Source organism: Theropithecus gelada, chromosome 9 (genome assembly GCF_003255815.1).
Source record: "Theropithecus gelada isolate Dixy chromosome 9, Tgel_1.0, whole genome shotgun sequence".
NCBI lineage: Eukaryota > Metazoa > Chordata > Mammalia > Primates > Cercopithecidae > Theropithecus > Theropithecus gelada.
This window is the reverse complement of record NC_037677.1, coordinates 10,900,033-10,913,754: the sequence shown is the minus strand read 5'-3', so window position 1 is coordinate 10,913,754 and position 13,722 is coordinate 10,900,033. Positions and strand designations below refer to the sequence as shown.

Genomic DNA, 13,722 nt, shown 5'->3' with positions numbered 1-13,722 from the left:
TCGTGGCGTATTTCACATTCTGAATCATCATAAATTGCACACGAAAAGTTTAGTTTACTTCTTAGGGAAACCATGACTTGATTGTGTAATGACATCTTCAACTTTAAGGGCAATGTATGTGTCTATACAGCTATATGCTATATACCTAGACAAACATGCATGCACACGCACATTATGGTTTTGTTTGAAATATGTAATTTTCAGTCTTTGTTTTTCTAAAAATCAGAACTGTGCTAGGAAGCTGGGCTTTCTCCTCACAAATTATGCCTGAGGATACCATCACACAAACCAGAGGGTTAAACAACCAAGTCACAAGTAGTTAAATGTATCAGACATGACATAGAGAAAATATGATTTTAATTTTTTTCTCACCAGTTTCTTGTGTGATGACAGCTAACTATCTTTAGAGGTTATGAAGGCAAATGGATACTTACATACTAATTTTAAATCCAGGTTTGATGCATTGAGCAATATAAAGTATCAGACCTGGGATATTCAATTAAGTCCACACGTGCTTATTGGACTTGGTTGCCTTCTTCAGCTGAACAATATCTGGCTTTTGACCTTCAATTTCCAAGATCGTTAGATGTAGGGCTAAACTAACCTTAATTTTTTAAATACTACCTTACTGGAGGAACCAGGTCTAGGCTCCTAAGGAACTGAGAAATGGTTGCAATCGAGTGAATTCTTTTACTCCCAAAGGGCCAAACTTGACCTCAGACTACTAAGCTACATTTATTCCCCAGCTACTGTTCTGCCTTTGAAATTACAGGATTTTAGTTGGTCTTTCAATTATCTTAATAATTAGCTGGATAAATGAAGACAAACCTTGACAGTTCTTGGTTTTCCATATGTTATTTGCATAAATAATGTATACATATAATATATAATGAGCTGACTATATAAAAATTATTTTAAGAAAGGAGCAGAATTGGCCTCCAAAACGGAAGCAAAACACAACTGCATTAATCAAAATGAAAAATATTTTCTAATCAGCCATAGCATAAAGTTCCATATATATCTACATTCTATAAGGTAGAACATGTTTCATTAACATGTACGCTTCTGAAATACTTATTTTCTCTTTAATTGCATGTGAATTAGTTGGAAGAAGCTGTAAGGAAGCCCTCTTACTGACTTAAACCTTCTCAGCAGTTTGTTAAATTCTAGCCTCAAATCCCTTGAGGCAATAGTGGATTCAAAGCAGCTTTTAATCATACTATGAGGAGGGTGAAGTAGTATGTAAGTAGGTCATAGAGAGAGAATTCCAAGTGCATAGGTTACTGCCTTATTTAACTACTGTGTAACATAGTTTTCAAAGCACATTTGCTTTTGCAATTTAAAGATATAAGCAAAATCAGGGTCAAATATAAAAGAAAACTCACTCTACATGGGATATGGTGATGTGAACCGAGAAGAGCTTATGGGGTGTATCTGAGTTTAAATACTTTGGCTGCTAAATACATAAATAATGTAGTGATTGCATAGGCACTTGAGGTAGGTACCAGAGGGAAACAAAATACTCACACACATCACCCCCCACCATAGGTTATTCACAACAGTCTTCCATTTGTAGCTTTCATTTCTAATATCGAGTCGGTTTCCATGATCACAGCACATACACAAAAGCCATTTGTAAAAATACAAATTTGAAAAGCTCTTGAGAAAACAAAACAAGAACACCCAACCAAATACCACCCGATGAAAAGCTTCAATTTCTCATTTCACTGCTTTGGTAGGGAGAAAAAAAAAATCTAAAAGCAACTCAACAGGGCCCCTTTTTTAATTTTCATGCAGTAACGAGCCGTCAGGTATCATGTTTTGGCAGGTGGAGTTATTTGGCAGACAGCTCTATGGGGTCGCTGTTGAACGCTCAGGTTCAATGAAGCTATTTTATAGCCAAGGATCTTATCGACAGCAGTGGAGGGGACGACGCCATCAGCTGGCCCCACCTGTGGATGTGAACCGGTTGGTGACACCACCCTGTGTTGCCATCACTGGGGACCAGGCTGTCCTGAACAATGAAGTTTCCTCATAGTTTTAGCTGCATTGTAGAAAAACCTTGAGCTCTTCTCTCGCCCCATCCCCCTACCTTCCCTAATTGTCTCCTTTTTTTAATCAACTTGCTATTCATTTCCCAAACAAAAGGCAATTCAAGAATTGGAAGCACTTCAAGGGAAAGTTTCTGAATGACCTCATTTTATATGAGGCCTTCCCAGGCAAGGGAAAGCACTGTGCCGTTTCAGCTCCACTTCCCTCTTGGAACCTCATCTCATACAGAGTTTTGTCCACAGGTTATTGTCTGAACACTGAATTATCACTGGCATTAAAAAAAAAAAAAAAAAAAACCTCAATAGAAACAGTGCTAATAAATGCATTTGTACACAGAGTACAAACTGCTTGAATTGGAATACAAACCCTTTTTCTGCCACCTCACTCAATGAATGAACCAGAATACAGTCCACTGACTAGAGATCTTTCAACATTTTTGTACAAAGTTGCTACTATAATTTAGGGACTGGTACTCGATATATCGTGACCCATGTTTATAACCCAATAGTTAATTTTCTGCTCCTGCAGACAACCCTGTATATATTGTGACATTTCCATTTTTTATTATTCCTATACACAGCTTACCATGGTAGCATCACTTAAAAGACAGTAGCTATCAGCCCTGCAACTACAGAACAAAGATGTACTAGCCTTGTTCAGTCAACTCAAAAAGCCACCTTTACTGAAGGATTTCTTTTTCCTTCTCATTTCTGGCTCATCATGACAAACCAGGATGCAAAACATCTTTCCTCTATCACATTTGCAAATTCAAATTTTATTAGCATAGCTGTTTTAGTTAACAGCAACAGCAAAGAAACAAAAAACAAGTCCAGTGTGCTCACAGCCATTTGGAGCAAGCAGTACAGGCCCTGTGAGGGGATTTCCCATCATTGCCAGGCAATACATTTGAAATCCACATGAATTTTAAGTACTTGAGAGAGTATCTGACTTTGTGACCACATGTTTGTTCTTGGCTTACTGCAGTTTCATTAGCAACTTGCAAAAATAAACATTTTTTTAATGTGTTAACAAAAACCCCATACATATTCTTAAGTGATATATTGTAAGCCTATCTCTTGTTGGTTCCACAATGATATCACTTAAACAATAAATATTTATATCGCCAATTATAAGTTTTAAATGATCACTTATTTTCCCTCTATCTTGAGAACTTCTGGAACGGTGACATTATCACATTTCTAAGGCGATTTAAGTAAAAGTAAATGCCAATAAAGATGAAATCATTATTAAGCTCATTTTACATTTTTTCAGGGAATAGTAAGTAGTCACCGTTGCTTGAGAATAGCTTCTACTGGTTTCTATTTATTTTTATTTTTTGCAATCTTGTGTTTTTCTGAAGCTGTTTTTCATAGAGCCAAAATACATCATGGTGAATTTATCTCCCTTGTGAAGGGACCTTCAAGCTGAAGACGGTTCCTTGGATACATACCTTCTCACTCGCAAAGGAGGGACCCCGCTAGCGTGTTCTGCAGCTTCCAATCCAAGGGAATGAAATGTTAGCACTGTGGATCTCTCGCACACAGAGCCCAACCATCTCATCATTTCCCTCTCTAACTTGCCCTTTCCTTTTTCTCCTTTCTCCATTGTACCAAGATTGCAGGCCTTTTTCTTTCTTTCTTTCTCTCTCTCTCTTTCTCTCTCCCTCTCTTTCTTTCTTTCTTTCTTTCTTTCTTTCTTTCTTTCTTTCTTTCTCTCCTTCCTTCCTTCCTTCCTTCCTTCCTTCCTTCCTTCCTTTCTCTCTCTCTCTCTCTTTCTTTCTTTCTTTCTCTTTCTCCCTTTTCTCCTCCTCTCTCTCAAATGGGAGCCAGACAATGGCAGAAACTTCCTCTCCAGCTGTGTGTCTGAGAAGGTAGGTGGCTACCAAAGTGAAGAGAGGAGCCTTGGGTTGCTCGTCTGCCAGAGAAATCACGTTTGACTTGCCTTGACCAAGGCTGATTTCTGAACTAGGAACAGCTGTCTTCGCAGTGAGCCCTGGGATTCCTTTCCAGACATTACCAGGAAGAGGAGGGGGGAGGATGGAAGACTGTTCACTGTGAAGGGAGTCAATAGGATGTGAAAATTGGGAAGGAGACGTCTGGGGAAGGGGTGGGGGGAAGAAAAAGGTTTCCTTGTCTAGCACTGTGATTTGCACATGGCAGGCACTCAGAGAAAAAAAAAAATCCTTTGAAGAAATGTCCCAGTGCCCTCTTGAAGATGCCGAGATTTGTCAAACTATACCAAGTGCCCTTATCTGGTGCCAGCCTGGCGGCAGGAACAAAATTTACACTTATCAGAATGAGGTTTTCATTCCTTCCCAGTCTGCCCCTCACCACCCCCACCCTGACAACATGTTTTCCCCAATTGGCCAGAAGTTCTTATCTTACTGTCACATGGTGTTAAATTTTAGAAAAAGGAGAAATTAGCGCTTGACAAACTACAACAGCTGAACAGCAACAGCTGGGAGGACACAGTTGCGGGCGTAACATTCGATCCCAGAGAAGGCAGCAACAGGTGGGGTGAAAGGAAGAGAAATGGACGTGGTAAGCTTGAGGGTGGGGTTGTCTGAGACGGATCTTGGCAGGAATCAAATTCTCCACTTCAGAGGGAATCTCTCTGGGCATGACAGCCCCATGTGCCTGAATGTCTGTCCTTTTTCTGAACAAATACATCTTGAAAAAAGAGTGAGGATTAAGAGACCCAAAGCTTTGGTTTCTGTTAAAATGAAGCACATGAATCTACTTGACTCACTATGGTAACTGATCCCTCCCTAAGAGCTCGTGGTCACTGGGATGAGAAGATATCTGATCCAGTACATGCAGATCAGAATCTTCAGGGCAAGTGCTACTTTCAGACTGAGTGAAGACATGGTGAGGCTTAAGAATCAGACCTGTTGGATTCAGCATTTCATTCTGTCAAAGAGTTGACTGACACCGGGAATGAGTCATTTAATTTTCTGATTCATCAGCTAGACCTTTCTCTTAAATGTGGCCATTCCGTACTTCCTAATAGAGATGAATGGCTGAAAAATCAAAGCCTACCGTGATCCTCAGATAAGAAGCACAATGTGTTAACCTAATTATCACTACAGCAATTATATAACCAAGCTATTAAAGTGACATGTAGGTTGAAAATACATTAAGGTTTTGAGCACAGGAAATTTATTTTTTTCCTATAATATGGTTCAAATCTCCAGCCATTTTTAGCCAAGGATAGAGGTTTTTGAAAATCCCAAATGACTTTCTATTTAACTTTACTTTTGATGCTAATTCCCATGAAGTCCATTAGGGGAATTTTTTTTCTTTCTCTTAAAAGAACTACCCAAAAAGAACTTTCAGGCAAAAGTGGTATGGCTATCTAGTCAAGCTGAGTGGAGTATGTTCTATCTTGTCCTTCCACTATCGCTGAGTACAAAGTGTCATGTGACCTAATCACTTCACCTCTCAATTTCCTCTGTATATGAATAGCTACATATTTGCCCCGTTTCATAGGAATAGGGCAGGTAAGAGAAGAGGAGAGATGTAAATGACTTTAGGGTCTGAGGAAGAAAGGGGATGAAGCTAAGGATTGTATTTTGCTGTCTTTCATAATAAAAATGAATTCAGGGTGTCCTAATGACATCTTCCCTCTCCCCCTCACCCACCTCCATCTGCCCATCTTTCAGGGCCCAACTCAACTCCCCTGTCTCTGCGTTGCGCCACTTGATCCCTCCTCATCCACTGTCTACTCTTTCTTCCATGACTGTTATGAGCTCCTTGAGGCCCCAGACGATGTCTTTCATTGAGCACTCCATGTATGTTTATTGCTTGATTGGTTTTCATTGCAGTGTGACCTATTTTGGTCCCCTAGATGCATAAAAATTCACTTTTTAATTTCATAATGCTTTAAAATTGTCTATTGTTCCTTCTGACATCTGTTCCCATTACACAGATTCAAGCCCAAGAGAAGTGAGGCATGGGATGCTTTAATTCAAAGATCTCCTCAATTGTAAGGTGAACAAATGAGGGTATAGAAGAGAGAGTTATTAGAATCTACATTGCTACTTTCAAAAATGTTTCCTTCCTTACTTGCTAGATGCTTTCTGCATTAGCACCATGCTCCATTTCTTCAGTCCTATGCCATTCCCAAAATTGGCACTGGAAGGTAAGTTTAAAAGAGCTGTAATTTAGGAAGGGCTGAGCAGCTGAAACTATAAACAGTGACCAGAGATTTGACCTCAGATCCTACGTGACGGTTCCTCGCTGAATTGTACAACTTCCCCACTAGTTAAAGCCAGGAGACACAAATCAACGTCTACAGTGGAACCACAGCACGAGAGAAAGAAATGTCTTTAAAATGTCAACTATTAAGTAGTTATACTGTCAAGGTGGCTCATGTGAGGTGTTTGGCTGAATACAGAGTCACAGTTCCTCCCACTGTGTCTACAGGCCTGTTACTTTACCTCTCTCTCTTGGGCTCAGTTTTTCCATCTTTGAAATGGGAATAACAACTACCGTTAACTCTTGTATATCTGAGGATTAAATTGTACAAGATAAAAGTAACCAGTTAGTGTAGTGCTAGGTATACAGTAGATTGTTAATAAATTTCATTTTTACTCCTTATTTCTATTATAACACCCCCACCCCTATCTTTGTTAAAACCTACAATGGGCAGTTGGAAAGGAAGAGAGAAGGCCAATCCTGACTCGATTGTTCTTTTAGTACTGAGGTTTTCACTGATACTTCTAAGGCCTGTAGCCAGACCCACAGGGAAGAGGGAGGTTATCGTTTGTGGAGAGCAGGCACCAAACATCCTGAGGCTTGGAATGAGGTCTCCATTCCTTTTTATCAAATCGGTTTTCAAAAACAAGGTCAACATGAGTTTTCATTTACAGACATGATACCTTAAAGGCATCGCTGAATGAGCAGGTCAGCCTTCTCATCGAGCCCAGAGGAGAGCTGGACTCTCAGCCCAGGTTGTTCACAAAGCAAGGCATGAGCAACATCGCAGGGCCTGTTGTCCTGGTGGGACTGAGATGGAGAGCCCTACCAGAAGGATGAAAAGCAACTCATCAATTTCCACATAAAGGCACAACTGTGCCCAAGCTAGTCAGTTCACAGACCTGCTAGAAGCCCGTGATGCTGCCAGTAAGCTTCAACACAGAGTTTTCTACTGATTGCAGCTGCAGGCCTTCTGAAGAAGGGGATGAAAACAGCCATGCATATCGAAGGTGTATCAGCATCATAACTTGAAACCTCAAGCTTTTCCTTTCCATAACAACCAACTTTGTGGAACTAAATAGTCTTGCAGGGAAACTCTAGTTTTTATCTTTTTCTGAGGGCATGCTGCCAATCCTGCTCCCTAAACTCTAGTGATGCATCACGATCCTAAACAGCCAATCATGGGCGGGTCAACCTGGAATGGGCTAAAGTAGCAGGAGTTCAATCTGCCCTCGTAATACATGTCACTCAGGGCTGGTGTCACCCTCTCTCCACAGATGCCATTTCCTATTAACTTTGATGGTCTTGACATACAAGAAAATGTGCCGGATCGGTCACACAGAAGAAAGCTGTGTGTGTGGGGCGGGGAGATAAACACACCTGTACATGATAATTGCTGACGACATTGCGTGAAGCAGAATGGTGTGTTTCGGAACAAAGTGTACCTCATCGAAAATCAGGGTTAACCAGCAACATCTCTGAGTTGAATGGAGGTTCCGACACACACACACACACACACACACACACACACACACACACACACACAACTTCCATCTTAGTCCGATCTCTATGAATTGGTGCATTTAATCAGAAAGGTGCTTCAGCTCTAGGACACTTCATTTCAATTCTGAATGGGCTACAACATTAAAACCTCATGCATCCTGTCCCTCCTTGGACACTCTCTTTCCAATGTCAGCCAAGAAGTCAAATGCTACGAATTTTAATCCTCTCCAAACCACTGCCTCGTCTTTCCTACCGAACAAAAGTCACTGTTAGTTCAGAAAAAGACTCCTATATCCAGTAACAATTACAGAAGCATTCAATAGTTTTATGAATCAGGAATGCTCCTCACCCTAGATTCCCCAGGAATTATCAAAATATGCAAAGAAATTCAGTGAAGGCTAATAAAGGTGACCCGAAAAGGCATTATTGACACTGAATGGACTTGTGATCCTTGCTGTTCCAGGAAGTACAGATCAATGCCATGAAGAAGATGATGCCACAAAACAAACTGCATTCTGTTAACGACTGTTACAGAAATCTCTATACAAAGAAATCGAAGTGGGATATTTCTAATACCCACTAATTACTCACTACCATGATGACAAAATCAAGGTATGCTTTTCGTCTACGAATTTGGACACCTTAAATACAGAATGATCATCCCCACGTAACACTCTTCCTTGTGCATTTTACTTTCTTTCTATCAACCTGTGTGTTTCCATGGCTGTGCTCAATGAACTTTTTATCAGCCACGTTTTCACCTAATTAACCCCCCTGATTACAATAATTAGTATTGATTCACTCTTTGAATGACTTCCTCGGTCTTCTAGCACAATCTGCATTTGCTACAAAGTTCTAGATATGAATATTAATCAAATGCTCGCATTTGTTTTTCAGCCCCAAAAGGAGATTTTTGCAACTGTATATCCTCTTATTTTTAAAAAAGCAAAACTGTCGGGTTTCATTTTAACAAATCAAGGAATATTCATACACAGGGGTTAGAGATCTCAGTACACATCTATATGAATATTCCCAAAGCTCATGGCAGAAGGGCTTAGGGTGCAATATTTACTTTCTATGGAAAGATGTCATTTTCCCAGTTCGAATCTTTTGCTCTTCATTTTTCTGCATGTCTGGGCTTAGAATTAAATTTTCCTTCAACATTTGTTGAAGTCACTACCTTGGGGAATTATTACATGTAGAGGCTTATGGAAGGATACAGATTACGTATCCTGTTCCTGTTGTGGAAATAGATGTAGACAAGTTTGCCAGCTTCGGGCAACCTCACGCCATCCCCATCAGGTGAAAGGAAAAGGCATACGTATGTCGGATGCTGGAATGGGGGCAGCCTCCAAATTCTGGGAGCTGGTAATAATCCAGCCACCGGAAAAGCAAACAAAGTGAGAAGAGAGTTCCCTCGTTCCTGGACCTAACTGTGACTACCCAGGAATTACAGTGACTAGATCACAGACAAATAATTGGTAATTTAGTCAAAAATTCAACGTGGGGGTTTCCAAGTCGTTTCTTTAAGCAGGCCACGGACAAGCAGCTAGGGAGCACAGAAGGCTACTCTCCTCCCAACCCACACAAAATTGACTTGCAACCTTTGTTTTGGATTAAACATTTCCCATGGAAGCAGAATCTGAGTGTGCCGGAAACAGTGTGCCAGCTTCAGATATAAAGCTTCACCAATTACCTTTTATGAGCTCTTCTTGAAAGCAGTTATTGGTATACCTGATGGAATGAGCAGTTCGAATCTCATTGCAAATAAGACAACATCACAAGCATGCATTTAAAATCCACTCTATTCACAGCCGATAACTTAAAAAATATTATGCTGCACATATGCTTTGAGTGTCCCCACTCTGAAAATATTGTCCATAGAAAAATCTCTACTTCAGAAGGCAATTCTATTTATCCGGTAACATTTATTTTAATAATTCTGTATTAAAATTTTTTAAAAACATTTCAACTTAAATTGAAAAGATTGAAATTCATGTCCAAATTCTAAAAAATAGCTCGTTTCATAACTGTTTTCCTAAGTAATACATCTTGTTTCTTATTGACTGAGAACATCACTAATTTAAACCAAAATATAATCCAATAGGGAATATTTACAACTAAACTTTTAAAAATTACCCTTTAAAATGATTTCCCTTCTGTTTTTTAAAATGAGGTCCTTAAACTCTCTCTATAAATGTACTAATATATTCTGATATATTGCTGTGGCACAAACAACTAATTAAGCAACACATTAGAATGTTAGATAAGATATATTCTTCACAGAAGTCAACCTTAGTAAAATGATTTTCATGTAAATCAATTATAATTCACTACTGTAGGGTCAATTCTTTTATTTCTTATGTGGCAATATAAGTGGTTTCATTATTTGAGAAGTTTGAAACAGATTTTTCCATTTTCTCTGTCGAAAGCTTCACTGTTCTTACCTTAGAAACCAATGCTTATCTGGTAAAATGAAAGATATTTGAAGATGTGAGAAATGTTTGCCCTGCATAGAAAGGCATTTTATGAGGACATAAGCATAAATCAAAAATCAATATATTCCACAGGGACCTTGAACTTCACAACTTAATAGGCTATGTAATAATAGTTTGTGACCAAAATTGTAAGGGCAAAAGTTCTCACTTGTCCTTGAATTTCTAAATTGTTTATGTACATAGATGCCAAAGGGAGAAGCAGAGACTAAAAACTGTAATTTACATAAACATCAAAAATATTCCTCTTAACTCTTTTTCATGCTATGTTTCATAAGTTCACCAAATGAGCAAATTAAAAATCCCCAAGCTTTAAATACCATAGAGGCAGGTCTGATCACAAGGCATTTGCCAGACTGATAATGGTATTACAAGCATTCTCAATCAATAAGTTTTCTTTCAGTAGTTAACAGAGAGGTAAGCAATAAATCTCTAACTTAATCCAACCAACATAGCGGCAGAATGCAAAAAGCTCTATGAACGGTAGATACTAAATTTTTTAAAAGCACAAAACCACAAACAAGCAGTTGCAAAAGCTCTTCATTCTGATAGTCTATACAAACAAGATTATAGGAGATAAAAAGGGTGTTGAAAAAGAAAAAAATAAAGCCCCAGACATGCATTAAGCTAGTTTGACAGCTCCATTGTTCAACCGGTCCCATTGTCAGATCCAAAGAGGTATTCAGTGCTACAATGTCTGCTAGCAAATAAACAAAAGACTACATTTTTCAAAGCAGGATGCCAATTCTATCATAATTCTCCCTCTGCTTCCCAAAAGGTCAGTGGTGCCTCCTTCCTGGTATGTGATAGAACCCCCAACACAGAGGCAGGAAACAAATATTTGCTTTCAATACATGGGGACCCAGGACGCCATGCATGAAAGAGGTCTCCAAACGGGTACACATTTTGGCAAACAGGATAAAGTGATCCAAACCTGGTAACACACGAGGACTATTTAGGTAGGCTAAGTCCAGATTAGAGCGGTATTTGGAACGCAAGTCTAATATGGAGTCTCCTTAGCTCCTTTTTCGGTGATTATTCCATGCAGAGTGCATAAAAATGAAAGAGCCTTAGACATTGCAAAGGAAAAGATGAACCAAGAGCCAGATTCAGAGCCCTTAAAATTATCCACTGGCCACTCACAAATAGCAGTGAGCAAATACATGATATGCTTTCAAAAGGCAACTAGTACAAATAGAACTCACGGCAGTCCTCCGCCTTTCTCTCGCTGGCTCTCTCTTTCTCCCAATCTCTGGGTCTCGATTTCATCTCCCTCTCTCTCTTTAGATTCTTTTTCCCCCCTTCTCTTCTAAGGTAAGGAAGCTACTTGATTCAGAGCATAATTATTGTCTCAGCCAGCTCTAGAAACTAGAAAAGCGTGCATTAAAAACAAAGGACACAACAACATACCTTAAAAGCAGCTCTTCATTTCTCATAGTAACAGCGGATTTGGGACAGCGCATGCTTCTATACTGATAGTCTCAACAAAAGCCAGTTCAGAAGTACGCTCAAACATCAATGCCACAGTCGCTGCTCACTAACGCGCCCTCTCCTCCCTCTCTCTCTCTCTCTCTCTCCCTCTCTCTCTCTCTCTCTCTCTTCCCACTCTCTTCCCTAGTCAAATGCTGAATAGTAGAGCAAAGGGGCTCCTGCCGATTCACTAAGTAGAAATAATCCTCTCTGACAAGTTATGTTGTCTATGCATATTATTACACTAATACACTCTGCTGCCTATAGGGGTCTTGTCTGCATTCACTCAAGCCTGGCTGGTGTTAGTTCTCCTAGTTACCATCTTTAAAAATTGGAAAACAAAAACAAAAACAAAAATACCAAGGAACTCATTTACCTTTTTCTTATACATTTAATAGCAAAATCAATTTCCCAGTTGCATTCTGCTATCAAAACTACAAGCAAGCATCGCAGATGACTAACCACAGATTGGGACGGGTCAGTGTGCTAAAAAGGATTTTTGCCTCTCTTTTCTGGGACACTGCATTCACAGTTGGATTCATCTGCTCCTCTTGTCTTGTCCTCAGGAAGAGTGACAAGGTTAAGACCCTTAGCCCCACCCTGGGTCATAGATGCATAGGATAGAGATCGAGGATTTGGAAATATTTTAACTCCGTGCACACCAGAGTTCTCATAAATCAGAGCGTCATTCACCTGGAGGAGGGTATCTAAAGAAGGCAGGCGATGCAAAGATTGTTTGGTGGCACTGGAGTCCTCATCAACACAGGAGCATCATCTGCAAAAGACCAATGAGTTGCTCTTTTCTAAAATAAGAAAAATCTGCTTCCCTACCAGGCTTCGCATGTACAGTTAACCAGGGAAATACACATTGTACTTCTGTTTATTGGAATTAGAAAAATTCTATGCAGATTAGCCAAGTAAAATAACAAGTTAAACACATACACACACACACAGGAAAGAAGAGATGCTAAGGACTGAGCAATCCGTCATCAAAAGTGCAAGCTAAGGCAGCGTTCCAGGAGGTGTGTGCTGACCTGAAGCCAAGAATGCGCTCAGCTTGTATGGAACAACATAGAACAGCCTCAAACAGACGTGGGTCACTGAATCCTGGTCCCACTCCCATTCTCCATCAGTACCAACATGCACCTCAGTATAATCTGGACTCCAAGCATCGGTGGGGAGAATAACAGAGGAGGAAAGGAATGGTGGACTCTGTTCCCCACCTATTTGAAGATCTGGAACACACTCCAATTTCTTGCTAGGTCTCTGACCTCTGAACTTGGTCTTGATCCACAGCTAGAAAAATGAACATGTTCTCTGGGCAGGGGGAGATGAAGGTTTTTAAATCTCCACTGCACAGCAATCTTGCATGATGTATCGGCTGGACTATGGCAAGTAAGAGAAGGATAGCACTCACAATCCCTATTTCTAGAGGGCAACAAGAAGGCGTGATGAGTCACTTGACAAAAATCAGATCATGAAATGAGAGCCTTGTCCCTAAAACAACCCCATTTTTTTTGGTACATATTCTTGCTTCATTCTAACATATGAAAGTTACAGTGAATATATAAAAATGAACAACCTTGCCAGCAAATGATATCATATAAAATCTAAGATGTTCTTTTGAAGTAAGAAAAGCATCATGTAAATGAGCCTGGAACCAGAGAGATCTTAGGGAGAAAGAGTTTGAGCCCATTTGCCTTGTGACTTGTGCTCGGTGCTGGGGCAGAAGTCTCTTCTCCCCTCTGTGGCTCTCTTTACTCCAGCGGTTAAATGGGGGCAACAAATGCTAATTTATTTTAAAGCATGTGAAGAGCCTGTAGTGAAACTGGGTGTCCAAATATTAATAAAAGTGGGATAACTGGACTGATACCAGCCACGGGTTTTGTCCATTAGAGAAAAATAAAAATACACTGCTCAGACACGAAGCCCTTCTCTGCATATTTCCATACAGTTTCTAATCGGGGCTAAACTATGAGGCAAGCACTAACACACAACAGTAATGC

At 39.9% G+C, this 13,722-nt stretch overlaps 1 protein-coding gene across 15 annotated transcripts in view; it reads right to left on the bottom strand.

The window, feature by feature from the left end:
* Positions 1-13,722, bottom strand: part of CELF2 (CUGBP Elav-like family member 2) — an 871,667-nt gene that overhangs the window by 323,043 nt on the left and 534,902 nt on the right. For 6 of the 15 annotated variants that reach the window (XM_025397821.1, XM_025397812.1, XM_025397827.1 and 3 more), the window contains exon 1: positions 11,657-12,444. The exons of 7 other annotated variants lie outside the window; for them this stretch is intronic. Coding sequence is in view for 4 of the 8 variants with exons in the window: in XM_025397812.1 (XP_025253597.1) it covers positions 11,657-11,709 (53 nt within the window). In the remaining 4 variants the exon portion in view is untranslated. Of the gene's footprint in view, positions 1-11,656; positions 12,445-13,722 lie in introns of those variants that run through there. 2 more of the 15 variants (XM_025397822.1, XM_025397826.1) reach the window with 1 other exon arrangement.